Here is a 21,744-nt window from a genome sequence, read left to right on the forward strand (position 1 = left end):
GGACATTCCTGTTCTGATATGTCCCAGATAAACCAAATTCTCACTGGTCTGAGCTCAGTTTGGACTGTTTCTCAAGCAAATTGCATCAAAGTGGAGACATTCCTCATATGATGCCATAAATGAAATAAGTGACAGAGGTCACAGAATAAGAATTACTGTCCTTACAGGTGCCGTCCCAGTGGATATGATGTAATAAAATCACCATACAGCATGTGCCATCAGATTGTGGAGAACCAGGCAAGGACAGACAATATGGAGAGTTAGAGGAGTTTCCAAAAAAGTATCATCAATGATTTGTTGAGTTTCTCTTGCTTTCTGAAATGAAGTACTTTCATATTGTGTCGTATCTTTGCATCTTTGCATCTTTGCTGGCACAAAAATATAAAATTTTATTTTTGTGCAATAATTGTTTGAACAATATTCCTGTTGTTTTCTGTTTTTAAGTCTGTTACAGTAGTCTAGCTATCCTTGAACTTTAAGATTCAAGGATAAAATTACAAATTCATGCATTACATTTTTTAGAATTTCTGAAATATTAATGATTTTTCCTGAATTAATTTACGAAAATTAAATTCAAGCTTTCCACACACACTAGATTACCATGCAGAGTTAACTGGAGCTAAATGGTGGCTCGTCGATTTGCTTGAATCTCAATCTTTGTCCAGATGCAATCACATTTTGGACTGCCTTGCAAAATAACCAAGTATGTTAAATCAATATTTTGAAAATATGGCCACATGGGGCATGGACTGTTAAAAGCATTACAGAAGCAGAGGAAGGCTTCAGCATTCAATGTACAAATGGTATCCAAGTGTCAGTCATATTCCTACACCCATGCTCAGTTTAAACTGTTCCACTCTGAAATGAGATAATCCTTTAAGAAGCCAATTCACCATGAGATATTGCTCATTCCTTGTATGTAAACCGTCATGATGCCAAAATGCTCTGAGAGGTTATGTATACACATGTCACACCAGCGGGAAACAAAAACACCTGTTATTTCTTCCCCTTATTAAGGAACAATAAATGAGATCAAGAAAATGTTCAAAATAAACATTCAGTGCTATTTGTTTTCAGATTTTCCAGTTCAGCTTAGTTCTCAGGTGGTGTTTTTTTGTTTTGTTTAGGGTTTTTTTAGTTTTTTTCTCCCCTGCATCACAGAAATCCCTCTCATCTCTTGGTGTGAACACACAAAACTTTAAGTTAGGGCTAATCTGCCTTCATCTGTGATTTGTACCCATAATCATTGTATCTTTCTTAGTCACTTTACCCACTTCACGTTATGTGTGGTTGCACTGTTTGCCTCATAACTGCTTTAAGACAGACAATGACACGATGAAAATAAAGGAAATGTCACATACCACTGATTTGGCGGTATTTCAGATACGTAAATCAAAAAACTATCAGTAGTTATCAATTTTGACTGGTGTAAAATGTTCATTGTGATATGTTTTTCAGCCCTAACTGGCAGATAACCCTTGTGCAAAACTATAAAATGACATTTCTGTGATTTCTCATGGGTTTTGGCAGGACAGATATTTTCTAACAGGTCTGATACATTTTACATCAAACATTTTACGTCAAACATTTTGTTTAACGTTACCTGACTGATGGGTTTGTCCTTTGTGACTTAGGCCGTTGGTGTGCAGAGAGGCAGAGCGGGACAGAGGAGAACATCGAGTGGGAACCGGAACAAAAGTGGGGTCTAAGTCCAGAATCAGCTTGTTCAGCTGCTCAATGGACTCGTCGATGTCTGTAGATAAGGAGGCCAGCTCATCTTCCTGACAGGATGAAGTAGTATTTTCAGGCTGTCTGTTGTCCTGGTCTAAGAGGCCTCTCTTCACTGCTTCCCTGCTGCTTAATCCTCGTGTTGGTGTTTCAGGAAGCTCCAGAGGTGCTGGTCTCTCTTTATTCGACATGCTGGTTCCCTGTTCAGGGATGGGATCCACCATCTGCTGCTGTCGAACCCAGGAGTGAGTGGAGTACTCTGTTTGGGCTTGTCTCTGAGTTGCAGGTACATTTTCAGAAGGAAGTGAGAAAACACTGCTCGGGTCTGGAGCCTGTGAAGGAGAACCTTCGTCCTCATCATCAAGAATATCCGTCTCCCTTTCACTTGATGAAACGTCGCCATTGACGGTGGCTCCCAGTCCGGACTCATTTCCAGTCACCTTTCCATCTCCAGCACCAGAAGAACTCAGTTCAGTCATGACCTCCAGAAGAGCCTGGATTGGTTCTGACTCAGCGCCAAAAATCAACTTCTCAGCCTGGCTACAAACGTCCTGCGTGGCTCCTCTTCTGGGTCCGACTCCGGTCTGCCCCTGTGAGGCAACGGAGAGGCCCGAGTCACTGCTGGCTGACGGCGCTCTGTCGCTGCAGCTCGGGCTGATAGATGGCAGAGGGTACAGAGCTCCTTCCTCAGTGCTCTTCTTCCTCAATTTGGAGTACAAATCTCTGTTTCCAGATTCAGACACATGAGGAGGGCCTGGAAGGAGACAGAAATCACTCTGGTCAATTTAAGCCTGTTTAAAAATAGAGAAAAAATAGAGAATCACCGCTTTTGGAAGAGATTCGGTTTCGTTTTTACTAAACTTAGATGACAGGAAGCATTTTAGCTAAAACACAGACACTCTGGCTTTGCAAACATCTCAAAAACATGAGTAACATATTTCTCCCAGATCAGGCAGAGATAAAATTAATGTGATGACAAGATGAAAAACCCCATAATCAGTACTTTGTCGTAATTCTTCTAGTTTTTCTATCAACTTTAATTCTTTGAGGACTTTGCATCATCATCAAGACTTCATCAACAGCAAACTTGTTTTGAATTAATGCAATTCCTTCAAAATAGTGACTGAGATTGTTCTATCTCTATTACCCAACATACAGTCCCACATCATCAAATGCTGTAGCATCATGTCCTCCATACACTTTTATCTTAGTCTTGCTTTTTTCTGTTTATCATGGTTTAATCATGTTTTTTTTTTGTCATTTCTTTTCCGATCATGAAAATAACAATAATACATTTTATTTGTACTACACTTGACATTATCAAAATCTCAAAATGTTAACAGAAATTACTTAAAAACAACACTTTAAAAAACAGTTGGAATATTAAGCATGTTTTGAAGGGGTGAGAAGTTCTTTGAGTTAAGAAAGTTAATTTCTATTCATGTATTAAGTGAGGAGGGGGATTTTGTAAGTTATCCCACTGCATTGTGGGATGGGAAGCTAGTGAAACAAATGAAGAATAGGTGTAATGTGTTCATATTTTTGTGCTCTTGTCAGGATCCTAGCTGGAGCCTCTGAAGACTCCTGCAAGACATCTCAAGGAGTATAGCTCCACATCAATCCAGTCTGGAAGAGACAATGGCATAGATTCATTTTTCTGAATCTGGTAGAGTGAGAGAGGAGCAAAGTTTGGTAATGTTAAAAAGTTAATGGAAGTAGATCTTTCAGAGTTGGTCTACATGATATTCAAAGGTGAGGCGGGAGTTCATTTTAACTCTGAGGTTTGTAACTGAAGGGGAGAAGAGGATGTTGTGACTAGAGGAAGCGATGCTGATCATAAGAGATGACTTTATCTGGTGGGGAATGATCAACATTACTTATGTTTAGATGTTTTGATGATGATGAAGATAAAATGCAGAAATTACTATGAGTTCTCTGTGCTGATGCTTTTGTCTTCTCAGATCTGTCTGGATTTTTCTGGAACATTTTGTTTGCATTTGGTTTGAGCTGATGGGACACAGCCAATGTTTTTTTTTTTTTAATACTCTGTGTTGATTTACCTTCTAGATAATTTTCATAATCTCTTTGATTGTTTCCATTGACAGCTCTCCCTTTGGGTGAATGTTTCACTGTTTTTCTTTCTAAAATTATTGCTTACTAAGTAATTTGTTCTTTAGGGGTTTTTTTCCCAGGCTCGATTGTAAAGTGTTTCTCACTCATAATATCGCTCTGAGATTTAATGGTAAATAAATAAATTTAAACAAGAGAAAAAACAACACACTAGCAATTTGCTGTAATTATATTTTCTGATTATTGTTTACTGGCTCTTGCGATTTGTCTCTGAATCACTTACATTCCACTGGAAAACTCCAATTTACAGTCAAAACTTGTCTGATTGTATACAATGGAGTGTGCACCTACATCCCCACAGCCCACGAATCATGACTTCAGACACACTTGGTGTAGAAAACACAATAACCTTTTTGTGTAGGCTGACAGGACCATGCGTGAGTCTGCATGTCACGAGAAAAAGGACGTGTCCGTCACAGTCGTCTACCTGGGGTCAGACGACTGACTCACATATAGTTTGAATAAGAAGAGATCTGATTAACAGCTCTTCTAGCAAGTAGGACCAAATTGGTCTTGGTCTCACTGAAAAATCAAACCAGCATCTCCATAAAACTTGTCAGCAGAAGGAAACATGAAGTGTTCCAAAACTGAGGGGTATGTGACTGATTTGGTTGCGCTCCACTCTTCCTTCAGACTCTGGAACATTGGTTCCAAATGTAATGCACAATTTACTTTTAGTTGAATAGAAGACTTTGGAACTTTTTTTCTTTCAAATTAAGTAAGCGCTGATATTTTTTCTTGTTTTCCTTTCCTTGTTGCATTGTGTGGTTTAAGTCACACAATGCAACATTTGGAGCTCCTGTCCTCAATTTGTTTGTGTCTGGGAACTCTTGAATCACTGAAAAGCACTCCATATCTTGTGTATTGAGGCCATCCTTGTTGCTTGTGAACCTTTTTCTACCACGTTTTCCTTCCACTTAACTTTCCATTAATGTTTTTTACATGAATAAACAGCCAGTTTCTTTAGCAATGACCTTCTATTTGTTTCCCTCCTTGGTAAGGGTGACTTTCTACAGCAGCTTTGCCATGATTGTGATGGCCAATTACATAAGAAAAAATTATATGTATTAGTCTGGAGGAATATATTTTGGATTTTCATTAATTGTAAGCCATGATCATTCAAATTATTACAAATAAATGCTTGCAATATGTCACTCTCTGTATAAATGATCAGTAAAATAGTGTCACTTCTTTAACTGAATTACTATTAAGGTATTGATGTTCTCATTTATATACATGAAACTTTAAGCATATAAGCTTGTTTAGTATTTTGTAATTTGTGGTTGACCTCCTATATAGATTTTATATATAGATTTGGGCACAAATAAGCCACTTAAATGTAAGATCTGTTCCATGTCCAGCTTGTTTAATTTTGATAAAGTAAAAAACAATATACAGTAGCTACTGGATAACACACAGTGAATGCCACAGCTGTACGAGTACAGCCTCTTGAGTGCAAGAGAGGCAGTGAAATTGAAATGCCAGAGATGCATGGTAAAACCTTCCCAGTGGTTCTAAGACGCTTTTCACACACTGATGTTCACAAACTGATAAACAGAGATCTAAAAGAGAAAATCTTCAATCAGCCCAACAGAAATAAAAGTAAGAAAGCTTACTTTACCCGCAGCCAGCAGGAAACTTTCACTGTCCGCTCTGCTGACTGGAAACAGGATGGAAATACTTTGCCGAAGCCTCCCTCCGGACTCAGAGAAGGAGGAAGCAAAACGGATGACAGGCAGAAAAGGAAAGAGAAGGATGACAGTGAAAGCAGACTGAAAAGTTTCAGAGCAGCTCCTGATTCTGCTCCTGTTTTTTCATCTTCTCAGCAGCAGGAAGACATGTGAAGTACATTCTTTCTCCTAAGGTGCTAACAGCTCTCTGGTGTGCCCCCTCCTCTACTCTCTCCTTTCCCTCTCTCATGTTGCTGCACTTGAAATCCCCGCCTTCAACCCTTTAGTTTTTTTTCTGTTTCTGTCCCCCCCCCCCCCCCTCCCCCGCATCCTGTCCCAGCCGACACAGGTAGCTGAGGGTGCACTCATGCGTTTTCATCTCAGGAAAGGAAGGAAACTAAAGGGTGGATCATTCACTAGCCTCACATACACACACACATGCATAGGTGGGAGTGTGTGCTATACACATAATGCACTTTCAAGGAAAAAAAAAACCTCCAGAAGGACCTTGAGCTGCCCAAATTTGGTGAGGAGAATGTAAACATGGAGGCGGACTCCGGGGGAGAAGGGGGAAGGGAATTTACTGGACAAATTGCAACCTGCAACTTGAACCTGAGAGCAGTGCAGATAGAAAGGGAAGGCAGATGAGGGGATGGAGTGATAGAAGCAGCACAGGAGAGAAATGTTAGACGTTCAAGTAGAACAACCTGAGCTCCAAACAACAGTCGCAGGAGCAGCTGAGTTCCACATTCCTGTTTGCAGTCCTGTGTGTGTTTTCCGTGTTTACGTGCCGCTTTTTCACATGTCTTTAAATCTAAATTACACGGCTGGTGGGGGCAGATTTAGCCATGGCATAAAACAGCTGGAGCTGAAACCTCAGCCACAGCTTAAAGTCATTGTTTCAGCTGTCTGCTGTGGGATTTTGTGATTTTGTGTAGGTGTTTTTATTCCCAGGAGCTGGAAAATTCTTGGGGGAAAAATCTGCAGCTTCCAGTCTGTTCGCTGTCTTGGTTGCTTTCACGAGAATTCCCAGAAACATTAAGAGGAAAGTCTTTAACACTAGTCTTCTACAATTATGAGATATTTTGTAGGTGGCCAAGAAAGATACCACAGCAAAGCAATCCAAAGAAAGCTGGAAATTTGATGGTTTCTTTTGAAATAAGTTGTGTGAACGTTTTGAAATCCCTCCTCTTTCACTTAAAGTTTGTACTCCACCAGAGAATGACTCTGCTTCATCAACAAAATATTTCTTAGACATATACACCTGTTTTTTAGCCGATACTGAAAAAAGAGGGAATCTAATCAAAACTAAAATTGTGTGCAAATTGTCAACAGGTCTTCATCTTCGTGATGAAGACCTGTTGACAATTCGCTGTTACTGCAATAAACAGCTTTAATTAAAATAAAATCCTAAATTTGATTGCCTTTTTGCCCCTCTAGCATGCTTCACATTAAACAAGCATAATTTCTTGAATAATTCTCCTACAGCTTGAATGCATTTGAGCTCCTTCTGGAACATTATTGGCCCATATTTCTTTGAGTTATTAAGATAGAAGTAAAAGTAAAACATAAATATAAACTAGAAAAAATATAAAAACATTAAATGTAAACTGAATGCAAAAAATCTGTGACATTTTTAAGCGATAAATTTAAAAAACTAAGCAATTATTAAAATTATGTGCTACAAATCAAGAACAATGTAGAAAACAAAAAACACAGCTGAAGAGATAATTTTGTCAAACATGCTGCTCTTTTTGTCTCATTTAATGAAATAATTTTTATATGTACATATAAAATACATTTGTCTACAGTCTAAGTAGTTTTATTTTAGTTTTATACAGTGAAATGTTTCTCTACTTTCATCATGTCTGTTTGTTTTATGTTCTTTTTTGTAAGTCACAACAGCGTAATTTCCATGTTTCCACACTTTCCCCTCACATAACACAATATTAGCGGATTCCATCCTAATCCAGACAAAATGACAAATCAGGGAGAATAAATAAGAATAAAAGGTACTTTACTTCTTTCATAACGAGCCCAGTCCTGGAAAGAATCTCGTCTGACTAATGGGTCCATCGTGTCATAGTCCACCGTCACACAGCGCCCATTCAACCACTGCTCTCTACCTAGACATAAAAAAATAACAAACACCAGTCACTTGGGGAATAAAACTCATCCCTCGTTTGATTCCTCATAAAAATCAAAACGTGAGATGTTACATTTTGATATCCTCCCATTTTGTTTGCCTTTGTTTTTCCTCCTGTGTTAGTATCTACTGATTTAAATTCCTCACTGATATGCGTGTCCGATAAATCCCTCACATTGCTTCCTGTTGAGAAATGAAGAGTCTGGTTGCTTGCTACTTCCGAGCGGGACGTTTTTTGGCGTGCTGTCCAACACTGCCCCCTTCTGGATATGAAACGTTTTCTTTCACAAATGAAAATTAATAAATATCATTTTTAATGAGGGGTCAAAAATGTTAGACTAATAGTTAATTTAGATCTTTATATTATGTATCATGTGATGCTTATTTTTAAGTGAAACTACATCATATACATGACAAATGTTAGCTTAAATTATCCTGAGGTATCATAGTTGTGTTGTTATAACCTTAGAGTGCAGTAAGACATTAACTTGCCATGTTCCATTTGTTTTCTCCTGTAGAAGGTACACTTGACCCACCAAGTTTGAGTTTAGCTGTCTTTTCCTGAATGGAATCGGAGACAGAGTCATCCCTGTGCTCTTTGTTATTCTTTCCCATGTCTTCTTACTTCCTTGTACCTTTTTGCTAACAGAAAGTGCTCCTAAAATTTCACTACCCTGTTTCTTTTGTGGACAAAGCCACCATTGATATAAATATTGTTGCCAACTACTACATTATGTGTACTCTCTTTGCTTTTCTGTCCCATATGACCCCGCCCTGCGTTTACAGACTTTACCAAACTGTCAGTTAAAGCAAGAGTGATTTTTATTACAGTTGATGCAGTAGGAACCTTTCATGTACTAAGACGACTGTTTTGATCTTCATTACAATTTTTTTACTGATATATTTAAAGTTGGTTTATTTGAGAACACTGAGTGGTGAACATTTTATGTGCTTGCTTTGCTTGGGAGTGGAATTTAGCTCTTGCACATTCTGACAATGAATTGGGTGTTAAGATTGTTTAGAAAAGCAAATCAATCAAATTCTGTTGCTGAACTGCTGATCAATTATGATACTGATACCAGCACCAGAAGAGGTGCAACAAAGCATACATACAGTATGTCTTACAAATTTAGCTATCTATCAAATTCTAGAAGCGTTTCAGTCTATGAGGTTATTGTTTTAGACTATTTTTTTTTTTGCAAAAAACTATCATGAATGTGGTACATTCAGGATGGCATAATATTCATTCAGGGGAAGTGTTTGCTTGCAGGATCTAAAGACTTTGTAAAGAATTTGTAAATCCTCCAAGATGTCGTTTTACTAAGTAAAAGTATCTGTAAAAAAAACAACAACAACAACTAATTTTTATGTCTGTGGAGACCAATATTAATGCAATGAAATGTTTTTTCTTAATTTGCAGAGAAAAACATTTTAAAAATGAGTTGACTTGTCATGCATTCTGATAAAACACATCATTTTGTTCCCACAACATGAATGTTCTGCAGAGTAATTCTACCTGCGATCTTTTCAGGGCTCTCTGAGAACAGCAGCTCCACTTTTCCATCATCTGGGAAACGGGAATCTGGAATATCGAGAGCAAACATGAGACAGCTGCATATGTTTCCATTTGTCCTTCGAGGTGCCAGCGTTAGTTCAGGTGTGCGTAGAGCCAACAGTTTTATCAGTTACAGATTAAAGAGCCCCTGAGCGGAGCTGGAACAAAGCAGGTTATAAATACCTTCGGCAGCAGCACAGTCAAGGTCCGCCTTGCAGAAAGAGAGGGAGTGTCCGAACACCAGGCCCATGTGAAACTGGAGGCGGAAAACAACTTGGCGACTCACTGATTGAAGGTTTTTTTCATAACACACCACCTAAAAATGAAGAAAATTTGGGTGACAACGCATCCTGTTTACTGTTCCATCTACTTCAGTTTACCCCAATTACATCCCAATGTCTGCTTGAAGGGAATCTGATGACTTTTAAGACTTGAAAGTAGCTACTTTGAACAATGGATAATTCTAGAAAAGTTAAGAAATGAGATGCATTTCTTAACTTTTTTTGCATAAGTTTTATGCAAAAACATAACCCTCTGTTAAGAAGATCTCAACAAATCAAATTAAATATTTAGAACTTGTGCCAACAACCTTCTTTTTTTTTTACCATACTGTTAAAAAACAAAAACATTCATCCTAAATGGGTAGAAGTGTCTTATTGCAATTGACTTGATAGTCAAATAACATGAACTCTACCCATGTTATTTTGCAAACTAGAAGGTGAAAGAAATGTGTTATGTGGAAAACTAACATATAGAAAAGGAGTATGACTTTCTCACCATGATGTCCCCTTTGAGGAGCTGAGCTGGCTGAAGCACGATGTACAGCCGATCCGTCTGAGCAGCATTAACGTGACTGAAGTGAAAGCAAACACATATTAGTCGCTGTCCTCTATCTGCTGTGTTTACAGTGTCTAAATGATGAGCCTTACTAGACTGGTGATGTGCAAACTGCTTGCAGACTTTGGTAGACCCTAAGGAAAAGGCAGCATCCTGTGGGATTTAAAGAATACACAATAGTTTTCATTAGCTGTAAGTATAAAGTCATCTTAGCTAATGAAATGACGAAAGCTTCAGCCTGTGTGCAATTGATCCATGTAATGTGATTTACTTGAATTTAGTGGCTGAAGAAAATACAACACTTAAAAAATATTCTAGTTTACTTTTGTACATCTGTGTCCAGAATATGGGCTACAACTTTCAGACACCTTAATGGGCTAAGAAGAAAGTTACAGTAGTTGGATCATTGCTCTGTGATAAAAAATGCGGACTTATTTCTGCATTTCATTTGGAAATCAAGGAAGACATTAGGCTCACTGATCAAACCAAAATAACACAGAATTTATTTGAGTAATATAATCTAGCTACCTTGTGACTGATTAAGAGTAGATCATAGAAAATTACTTCAAATCATTAGTCAATAAGGCAGTTTTTAAGTCTTTTTACAAAACTGTATGAAGATGCAGTACAGTACACCATGCAAATATGTCCCAGCATGAAATTCCCCATGGTACAAAGCTCCTTTTTGCTCCTTTTATTATTAAAAATTCAGGAAAACAGCAAGAGCACAAAATGGCAAAACACCCAGAAAACCATGTTTGAAACTCTGAAAGTGAGATTCTCATCAAACTCAGTGAAGTACCGGTGATGCTGTTTAAGCTGTCTATGAGGTGTCTTCTGTCTGACCATCTTCACCTGTTTTTTTTTCAAATGAACATGGTACGACCTGTGAAACTCTCTCTCAAACTTTCATGCCACCACTCACTCCCTGTGGAACTATTTTAGATGTGTTGAATATGCTGTTCTAAGTGTGTCAACTCCAATTTGCAAAGCCCCTTTACAAATGTGTAGCTGCCATTTTTCTTTTGATGCTTACCTTCATTTGGTCTTGTTGTGGGAAGACCATAAAGAACTACACAGAGCAGAAAAGACGGAGATGGGTTCATCCTCAATCCTCCTTTTAACATGCTGCCCACCATCCAAACATACCTGAGAAGATACAGCGAGTATGTTTCTGGCAAGTGTACCAATAAAAATACCATTGAATGACAATCTAGAAATAAGTCAGATCATGACAGATGAAGGCTGAATGTGAGTCAGTTGGCCAGGGGGGTGTTACCGTTTCTGTGAGGGGATCATCAGAGCCGATAGCTTGTCGTTGTAGAATTTCCTCATGGCAAAGTGGTCCAGAGAGAGGTCTGCACTGAGAGAAATGCACATGTTCAGATAAAGTTGCAGCTACTAACTGAGCTGCAGATGGCTTGAAACATTTTGGTATCCTGCAGCGATTTCTGTCTCAAAGCCCGCTTAGATCTACCCGATTTGATTTGTACATAAAGTAACTGAATGCCTTTACTGTCTTGACTGTCTTTTTCTCACAAAATTATTTATGTATTTTAGGCTCTGCTCCCTGCAGAAACCAGGCGTCTTTCATAAGTCTTTGCATGCCTGCGATCACAAGCTCATGGATCGTGCACACAGGGACAATGGTCACAATCAGGTATTTCCCAACTGTTCAGCCATGATCAGCATGTCTACACACACGTGCAGAAAGCAGGAATTTGATTAGAATCCAACTGAACTTTTCTGACATCTGAAGATTAACTCAACCTAAACTAATATTTCTAATATGACTTCCTTGTTAAAAAATAGAAGGTGTGCTCTGTAAAAGCTATATTTTTTGCACTATTATGACTTGCCTACATGCACAACAACATGATCTTTGGCTAAAAATCAAACAACTCTGAGTTTAAAGTCTCTTTAATCATCCAAGCTGTTCTTTGGCTTGTCAAGAGCTCAGCCTCTGTTTTGTTGTGTCAATTGCTCTTTGATCTTAACAACCACCCAGAAAAGCACTTCAAGATTTGACAAAATCTAACAACGTTCAGTGCCTCAGGCTGAAAATGTCTATTTAGATCTTTTCAACAGGAAACTCTTTAAAACAAAACTTTAAAATAACAACTTTAAAATTCTCTCAAGAAGCCCCCTACTTTACAGGGTTTCTCTCAGAATATTACATGGTTAAAAACCAGTGGTGGGAAGTAACGAAGTACAAGTACTTCGTTACTGTACTTAAGTACAATTTTCATGTATCTGTACTTTACTTAAGTAGATTTAATAATGGGTACTTTCTACTTTTACTCCACTACATTTTACAGTAAGTATCTGTACTTTCTACTTCACTACATTTCTACAAAAGTGTCGCGTTACTCGTTACATCCAAGTCGCACTGCTCTCTTTTTGTCCGTTAAAATATGAAGTTCAGGGACTTTAAGGTGGCGCCGTAAAATCCCAGCAATAACGTGACTTAGTGTCTGTTGTCACCCATCGCCTCCCCCTTTACTAGCACGCGGAGCTCCAGACATGCGCAGTGGTTTCCTCTGAGCGGGAGAAGATGTCTAACTAATCGATAATAGCTGCATAAATCATAAGATATGACGACATGTAAAACCAGCAGCGCTTCGCTTTCACAGACGGTGGGACTTTGTCCAACTTTTAGCGTCACTTGGAAGGAAATCTTAAAGAAAGGTAAGATCTGTGGACGTGATGCTAGCAAAGCTAGCTGTACTGAGACACATGTTGCATCTGCCATGAAAAAAAGTTGTCACTCATGCGCTGAATTATTGTGTTTATTCAGGAACGATCCGATTCTTCTGGACGGATCTTTACTAAGGTTGATGGGACTGAAGCCTCACTGAGAGCCGTTCTTTGTTCTTGTATACACTGCAATAGCTATATATATATATATATATATATATATATATATATATATATATATATATATAGCTATACACACACACACACATTTATTTAATTGCCGAATAAGTAAAAGTTGAACGTATGAACACAGAGCATGCTCATTGGTTGATTTTGTCTCCTGTCATGGTGGCAAACATGCAGTGGGAGGGAGGATGAGAACAGTCATGGTGCTCCTTCTGACAGTGTTCATAGTGTTGTTGTAATGTTACAATTACAACTGTAATTGTAACGTAGCAATTACAGTTAATTGCTATGTTTCATGGTTTAATGGTGCAGACAGTTGTGGTTTCTGACATGGGCAATATGGGCAACCGCCCAGGGCGTTATTTTTATAGGGATGGCAGGCGACCTCTGCGGATTGTAGCACAGCGATGAAAGCAAAACAGAATGAAATGAGTTGTAATTGATACTGGTTAAATATATTTCAGCTCTAAGTATTTATATCTAGGTGTTTTTATGGAAATGTGGATCTTTCAGATCAATCTGAGAACCAGTTTTGATAGGTGCACTTCATTTTATTGTGTCATGTAGCGCAGGGCGCTGGTCTTGGTCTCGTGTTCAGTGGTCTTGACTACAACTCTGCTACGTGGCTCCTCGATTGCATGTCTTCCCCCCCACACCTTCGTTCCATCCCCTTTCAGTTGGATTTCTTTCTAAATAAATGTCACTAATGAAGTTCATGCTACGTTAGGACAGGAAATAAGATGTTTCCATCCCTGAAATTATGATGCATAGAATCACATATCTAAGTCTAAACTCTTACAGAGAATAAACACAATAAGAACATGTTTAATCTGTGACATTGTTTATTAAAATGGCACATTTATGATGTATTCAAATTAAATAGTATCGGCACACTTAATGATATTAGCGATTAGGTTAAGTATTCAGCAAGTACTTTTACTTTTAATACTTAAGTATTTTTAAAAGCCAGTACTTTTTTACTTTTACTTAAGTAAAATGTTAATGTGGTACTTTGACTTTTACTTGAGTACATTTTTGCCTGTGTATTTGTACTTTTACTTAAGTACATTTTTTGAGTACTTTCTCCACCACTGTTAAAAACTAAAAACCATGTAAATTAAAGTGTTCTCATAGAACACTTCTTATATCTACTCCACAAAAACAAAGTTAGCATTCTACAATCACTACATTGTTTCTACAAATGTCTTGATGATGTGGTGTTAAAAAGCTTTGATCTTATTGGACAATTCCTGTTTATCAAGAAAAAAAAGGCGATAAGGACGGTGCTGAAATCCTCTATTAGTTCAATCAGTGCCTGGATCACAGCAAATTTAGTAAACATTAATGAAGTTTTTAGACAAGCATCTGCTGCAGTGCCATAATTACTAACATAAGCAATCCTGCAATCTACATCCAGAATGTGCATGTTTGGCACTGCTGTGAGCACACAACCCCAAAGTCCATAAGCTTATAGATGTATTAATTGGGCTCCAATTCCTGAGCTATGGAATCAGAAACACTATATACCACTGCTTTTCTTTTTCCTGCTTTTTATCATTACTAAATATAATATCAGACTTCTTTTTAAGACCTTGACAACCATTCTATATTTCAGCTTCAAAGCTCACAACTTCTTTCAGCTTCCTCATAAACAACCCACATGCACAATTTAGAAATATATCCAACTCTCCAGCTACAAGCCCCAGTTCACTAGGTAGCACAGCAAAGTCTGATTTTTTTGTACATGATCTGATCATTGCACTGTATCTACTGCCTTTCAGAGCTTGAATAGTGTGTTTCAACTGCTTGTTTAGAGGAGTGGTGCAACAACCTGATGGATGTAGCAGCTTTTATTGTAAGGCTCTTTGCGGCACAAAGAACCTTACAATAAATTGCATGGTCACTAAAGGCCAGTGGTTGTTTAATCACATTGTAGCCAGGTTGAAATTCTCTGATAACAAAGCCAACCAGTCTATGCAGGCGACACTTCATTGATCAGTTCCCATTGCTGCCAGGAAGTTCACCTACACAACACTCCACTTATGCTCCAACAATGATAATGAACCAACATGCTCTCAGCATGAAAGATTTACGGTCTCTCAAACAGGTGAGGCAATCTTGTTATGTGTAACTTAAAGTGCACTCCATCATTAATGCATATTAGATGTCAAAAATGTCTCCAAGACCCTTCAAAGACCATCCATCTTCTGGCTACATAGTGTGATGGCGCAGACTTCACACTATGAAGCCCGCAAAAGAGTAAAGAACAGGCTTGTTTCATAGTGTCTTCAAAAGTTTATTCACTGATGTGCTGCAGTTCAACTCTATTTTAAGAAAAATTAAAAACGTGTTACCTGGCAGACATATTGCTGAAGTGGATGTACGATGCCAAGAGAACTCCAAGCCTTCCCATATCTCCCTGTTGAAGATGTTCACAGATTTAAGTGTAAATATTATGTCCATGTACCACACAGCTCACCTCAAGCACATCTTAATGTTACTGTGAGTGGGCAGTGCCCACATACTTACCCTGCAGTGTAACACCAGGACGCGTTTTGGATAACCTTGGAGCCAGTTCTCCATTGCTGTGCACACATTAAAGATTTGATCCAGGCTGGGAGCTAAGAGATCCAGCCAACCTGTGTTGAAAATCTGACAGGAAACCGAATCGGTGCGTTACATTCACACAGAACTGAAACCTTGAAGCCAAATATCTATGAGTGTTTAATTACCTTGTGGGTCATTTTTGTAAGAACGTCATGCTTCTGGGAAAGGTTAATGAGCTGTATTAGAACAGAAAAGTGAATGTTTAGAAATTACAGTCATATTCAAAAAATCAGAATAAGCACTCAGATGAGGGCCGTTTGTTAGATGGAAAATAATAACCCTTAATAAGTTCATATTTTGTTTTTTAAAAATATTGTTTTTATTGATTTTTATTCTAATTTTAAATGTCATGTTTTCATTACCTGTAAGTGGAAAATCATCATAATTAACCCTCTGATGCGTGACATATTGACCATACAGTCTTCCATGAGTCAGTCTTTTTGGACTTGTGTTTAAACCAATGTGTTTTTTATGCTACTTTTGTCATTTTGATTCAAAATAATGTTTAATATGATACTTTCTGCTGTGTTTTTTTCACACAAGAATTATTTCATGTTTGAAATATTTTAATTTTTCACTTTTTTAAGCATTTTTAGAAGAAATTGTAGAAGATTTGTGACAATTTGTATAACATTTATAAAACGAAATGACAACAACAGCAATTTTACAACAGCAATGTTGGAAAAATGTCAGCGTCCATTATGTGTGTGGGTGTGTGTGTCGGCAGGGAGAGGGGGGGATAGAAAGAGCATGTTTCTTGAAACTAGCTAACTAAACAAGCTAACTAACAATATTGTCAGTATTCTATTGTGCTGTGTGTATCATGCATGTGGGCGTGTGTAGGTGTGTGAATTTATCCATCCATCCATCCATCCATGCACTCATCCTCTTCCGTTTATCTGGGGTCAGGTTGCGGGGTCAGCAGCCTAAGTAAGGAGGCCCAGACTTCCCTCTCCTCAGCTCTTGTTCCATCTCCTCCGGGGAACCCCAAGGCGTTCCTTGCTGAGAAACATAGACCCTCCAGCATGTCCTGGGTCTTCCCGGGGGCCTCCTCCTGGTGGGACATGCCCAGAACACCTCACCAGAGAGGCGTCCAGGAGGCATCCTAACCAGATGCCCAAGTCACCTCAACTGGTTCCTCTCGACATGAAGGACCAGCGGCTCTACTTTGATTCCCTCCCAGATGACTGAGCTTCTCTCTCTAAGGGAGAGCCCAGACACCCTAAAAAACTAAAGCTAATTTCGCCTGCTTGTATCTGTGACCTCGTTCTTTCGGACATGACCCAAAGCTCCTGATCATAGATGAGAGTAGGAACTTAGACTGGTAAATCAAGAGCTTCGCTTTTTGACTCAGCTCTCTCTTCACCTCGGCAGACCGGTACAGCCCGCTTCACTGCAGAGTCTGCAGTGCAGACGCTGCTCCAGTCTGCCTGTCGATCTCCTGCTCCACTTGGGGCAGGACATCCTCCCCGACCCGGATAAGGCACTCTATTCTTTTTCAGTTCATTTATTTATGCATTCATTTATATAGCTATAAATTTTAATTTTATTTATTGAGATAATAAAAGAAAGGACCTTGAACACATTGATCAACAGGTTTTCCATGTAATTCAACATATTTTCTCTTCTGGTTTTCTCATCCAGGGTGTCAGACACACACAGAGACACACCGACACACACACACACCCACAAATAATACACATGCACCATAAAGTATAGGCAGTAATGTTAGCTAGCTTGGTTAGATAACTAGTATTATCTAACTTCAAAGAAGGGTAATAGGTTGATTTGTGACAATAACTCTATCACAGTACTCATGATTGACACACACACCCCCACACACACGCCCACACATTTGTGAGGTAAAAATAAAGATAATAATTATATGTAAAGGTTCTTGCTTTGTGAAATGTTATTATTAAGAGGTGAGACTTAGGGCTCAGTGTGTATGTTTCACACAAAAAAAAATTCCTGGCAGTCACAGTTGGTAAGTAACAAAGATTCCAATTAAATTCCTGAGGAAATGAATGCGGATCATTTGGAAGAAAGGGGTAGTAATATAAAACATATTTCTTAAAATGTGTAAAAGGTAAATTAAAATTTTGAATTGCTTGATATCAATAAGATGTTTGTTTAGGAATACCTGGAATATGAAGTGAGGAAAACTTTTCATTACAAAGATATTGCAAAAATGGACCTCACCGGGTCCAAAAGGACACCACATATGCATCAGAGGGTTAACATAAATGATTATGTTAATTATGATGCTAATTAACATAATTTTTAAAAAATTAAATTAAGTTACATTTAATTAACATAATTAAAATTATGTTAATAATGACAGTTATTAACATAATTATCATAATTGGATTAAACCTATTAGTTCTATTAATTTCTGTTTAATCTTGCAGTAGTAAGAGGTATATTTAAAGGATTTCTTAATTCTGCAGATCCTCTTTTAATTATGCCCTTGTACTATCAGTGGAATTGAATTGTCTTTTCAAAAATTTTCGATTTTTCGCAACTAATTGCAGTTAATTGGGGGATTAATTGTTTCTCTTTATAAAAAGTAGCATTTTTAAAAATCTTTAATGTAGTCTTGGTTAATGTTAATAGTACATGAGTAAAAAGAATTATGAAAAGAAAACAGCTGTTTAAAACAATATTTTCTCACCATATAGTTGTGCCCATGCTTAGACTCTAGCATAGGGATAATCTTCTTCAGATTCTGCAAGTACAGATCCTCTGGACATGTAGAAGGGCAGATGATGCTGATGATGCACTCTGTGATGTATGTCAGATCAATTTGTCGCAGTTCTTCCATGACAGCTTTTAGTTACATTGGCCTCTGAAAACATTCAGGAAGTGATGCAGGACATATACAAAAAGAAAGTTATTAAAACTTTGTGGAAGTGAGATTTTTAAGCTGTGAATGCAGCATTTATCAAGGTTTTGCCACAAATTCATTGACCATGTGAGCCACATTAGGATTTCACACTCAACAAATTTCTGATTTCATCAGTTTTATGCACTCCTTTTTTGAACATGTTGCTTCACAAAGTAGGGTCATGGCCGAACAAATGCTTAGTCACCTTAAACTCTCCCTGACATTGAGACTTGGAAAAAAAGCACATGAGCAAAAAACAAGAGTTCATGAACTTAGTACTCAGCAGATTGCAAATTTAAAACAATTAACAGAGACAAAGAAAATAAATTTTGTCTTAAGAAACCTACTTTATTTTCAATAACAGCAACACAACTTCTGTAGAAACTACAGCTTTTGTGTCTAATTTTACTCAGCTTCATCAACTGTCTTTTTTCACTTTTTTAGGTAAACTGTTTTACAGCTTTTACTTTTCCATCTTACTATAGATAATTTAATTTATTTTGTATTTGACATACATAGAACAACAGAAGAAAACTTGTAAAATCACTAAGCAATGCTGCTATTTACAAATAATTGAAATTGCTCTCAAACTGAAACTGAGAATAATGGCAAACAGAAATGTAACAGCTGACAACAGGACATTGTTCAACTGATCAGAAATCTAGAATTACAAAACTGATGTATTCTCATCTGTACAACTTTAGTGTTTCTGTGCTTGAATATTTAAATTTTATAAAGTTGAAATGACTATTAATCCATTCTGAAATGATCAACAGATGCACTCTGACAATGTTTAACAGAAGGGTCTTCAATCCGGCATCGGTTTTTTCTTTCTTAACATATCAAGTGTTATTTTCAAATTGTTTTTATCCGAATAAAAATGCATTCTAAGGAGTGCAATTTCCTCCCTAATTCCCGAGTAACCCATCCACTGGGCTACATGTCAGTATTTGGATAAAAAAATAGATCTCGTTTGGCAGAGAGACTGATACACAGCTGGGCTGCAAGGAAAACACAAAGAGCCGTGCTTAAACTCGTGTTCACTCAAGCCTTGTGACCACAGCAGAGTAAATAGTGATGCAACCCTTTTCACCAGCTGCACACAATAATAACCTCCAGCTCTGCTTTATTGTAAGAATTAAAACTGCACAATGGGAAAATTTTCATGTCATGTCTGTAAAATGTCTCAAACAAAATTCACATTTTGAAAAAGATTTTTGATATAGGCTATTCCTCCTAATTTAGTGGGTATTAGATAGCACACTTTAAGAACAAATAAAGTGAATTCACATTCAGAAACATACTTATGATAAAATAACAGCAATACAGACACCAATAAGTATGCGATAGCCTACTAAGTAATTTGAAGGGAACACAAAAAAAGTGAAAAATTATTTGACGAATAACTACAAGAACATAATCAAAACAGCCCCTGTTTCAAACTATTTAGGGAATTTCCACCCTTGTAGAGCTTTTCCTCTCAAATCTGTGGCTTTACATTTTAATTCTTTGTGTGAAAAACGTGACTCTTCAGTCCTGGCCTGTTTCCTTACTTCCCACTCTCTGCTGCATCCCTTCTTTCTAGAGAATCCATGCAGAAGCGACTAACAGGGCTGGGCAAACAGTCTTAAAGAGTGACTTCTCTGCAAAGATGTATTTCTGGGCTGTTTTTCCAACATTTTTTACTGCTGCACATCTAAATTTGTCAGTGCTCCGCCTGAAAAACCAAAACAAGAAGTGTATGTCTCAACCACGCTCATGCTACCCTGAAAAGTCCTTGAGTACTAAGTGGGCCACATATAATTACAGTTTCTATTTCCCATTTTATAGAATGGAATTCCCAAGTGGATCACCCACCTTTGTTTATTTTATGTTGGACTTATGATCTTACAGAAGAACACCATTGCTTTGTTGGATGCAGAGTTTGATTGTCACCTAAACAAAGTGATCATTTGAAACTGAAAGTACATTATAAACAATTAAAAAACAGAAATGAAATCTCATGACTGCAAACTCTCATTCTGTTTTATTCAGATGCTTTTTAAAGGTTTCTAAATTAACCTCGAGTTTTCAGAAGAGCTCAAAATAGAAATCATTTTAGAAATTATATTAGTATCAAGGTTATGTTATGTTAATCAGCTGAATTATAGCACTCCTACTGGCAGGGATTTCACTCCTTCCAAGTCCTTTAACACAGAGCCAGAGATTAAACAGCATCTGAATCCCACAGCAAACACATCTGTATATACTCTCTGCCTTAATGTTTCAGTAAATAATTTGTTGCATTTACAGTAGATCCATTCTTCAGTGAGATTTTCCAGTCATCACATGCTCAGAGGCCATTTACATGCAAGGGAAAGGCAAACTTCATGGAACAATGACCAGGTCAATACTAGTTCAAACTTTTCTGTAACCTGTCAGAAAGCAACAAAAAAAGCTTACCTTTGCTGCAAACAAACAATATGTTATACTCACAGCACAGCACAGCAAGATGAGTGAAAGTCTGAGTGAATGGTATTAAAGAGAGACGAGGTGGAGACTTGACAGTAGGTGGGAGGAGGAAGGAAGAGGAAAAAGAGCTTGATAAAGTATACTGTGACAGCTCTGCTTGCACTTTGCCCTCTGTTGGACTGCAGTGTGACAGCAGTTCACTCACGTCTGCATGGACGCCCATAGCAATCCAGCAACACCTCTCTGAAAACAAACAGGAGCTGATTAAACAGTTTTATCTCCATGTTGTCTGGGGTGCCAGATGATGACATTAAAATTTAAAAACGACACTCAACTAACTTTTGATTGTCTTAGAGTGGAAGAGGATCTGTCAAACTAACCATGCATTTTTATGGTGTTATGATTTGTGAAAACATATCTTAATCATCAATGTCATGGTGTTTTGGAACTTGTAGTCTTAAAAACATCGTGTTGGATATATGAGTGTGTGTCAAATTTTATTTACAGACAAATTTCAAAACAAAATACTTTGCAAATGAGGAGGTCACACAATGAAACCAGTTCGTCATATTAAATGGCTACTAACATGTTTTAACAACTGTGATAAATATATTTTATAACTACTACTACAAATAATAATAATAATAATAATGATAATAATTACTATTATTATTATCATTATTATTATTATTATAGTTTAAAAATACTTAAAAATATTAAAACAGTTTTGAATATATAAAATTAAAAACAATAATAAAAACAATAAAATCTTATACAGTTTTATTGTATAAGTTACAATACCTACAATAATTGTAGGTAGGAAAGGAAAAAAGAAAATTACAGTGATAAT

General features: G+C 37.5%; 1 protein-coding gene across 4 annotated transcripts in view; it reads right to left on the reverse strand.

The window, feature by feature from the left end:
* Positions 1 to 21,013, reverse strand: part of LOC102232875 (tensin-3-like) — a 45,277-nt gene extending 24,264 nt beyond the window's left edge. Inside the window, exons 1-13 of one of the 4 annotated variants that reach the window (XM_023340247.1) lie at positions 20,919 to 21,013; positions 18,231 to 18,404; positions 15,682 to 15,732; positions 15,479 to 15,601; positions 15,304 to 15,368; positions 11,346 to 11,429; positions 11,103 to 11,215; positions 10,159 to 10,219; positions 10,007 to 10,082; positions 9,413 to 9,545; positions 9,191 to 9,256; positions 7,550 to 7,654; positions 1,604 to 2,482 (exon numbers count right to left, since the gene is read on the reverse strand). In XM_023340247.1, the coding sequence (XP_023196015.1) occupies positions 1,604 to 2,482; positions 7,550 to 7,654; positions 9,191 to 9,256; positions 9,413 to 9,545; positions 10,007 to 10,082; positions 10,159 to 10,219; positions 11,103 to 11,215; positions 11,346 to 11,429; positions 15,304 to 15,368; positions 15,479 to 15,601; positions 15,682 to 15,732; positions 18,231 to 18,380 (1,906 nt within the window). In that variant the 5' untranslated portion in view covers positions 18,381 to 18,404; positions 20,919 to 21,013. Of the gene's footprint in view, positions 1 to 1,603; positions 2,483 to 7,549; positions 7,655 to 9,190; positions 9,257 to 9,412; positions 9,546 to 10,006; positions 10,083 to 10,158; positions 10,220 to 11,102; positions 11,216 to 11,345; positions 11,430 to 15,303; positions 15,369 to 15,478; positions 15,602 to 15,681; positions 15,733 to 18,230 lie in introns of those variants that run through there. The other 3 variants (XM_023340246.1, XM_023340249.1, XM_023340248.1) reach the window with 3 other exon arrangements.
* Between the last annotated feature and the right edge of the window lie 731 nt (positions 21,014 to 21,744).

This window comes from Xiphophorus maculatus, chromosome 9 (genome assembly GCF_002775205.1).
Source record: "Xiphophorus maculatus strain JP 163 A chromosome 9, X_maculatus-5.0-male, whole genome shotgun sequence".
NCBI classification, from domain to species: Eukaryota; Metazoa; Chordata; class Actinopteri; order Cyprinodontiformes; family Poeciliidae; genus Xiphophorus; species Xiphophorus maculatus.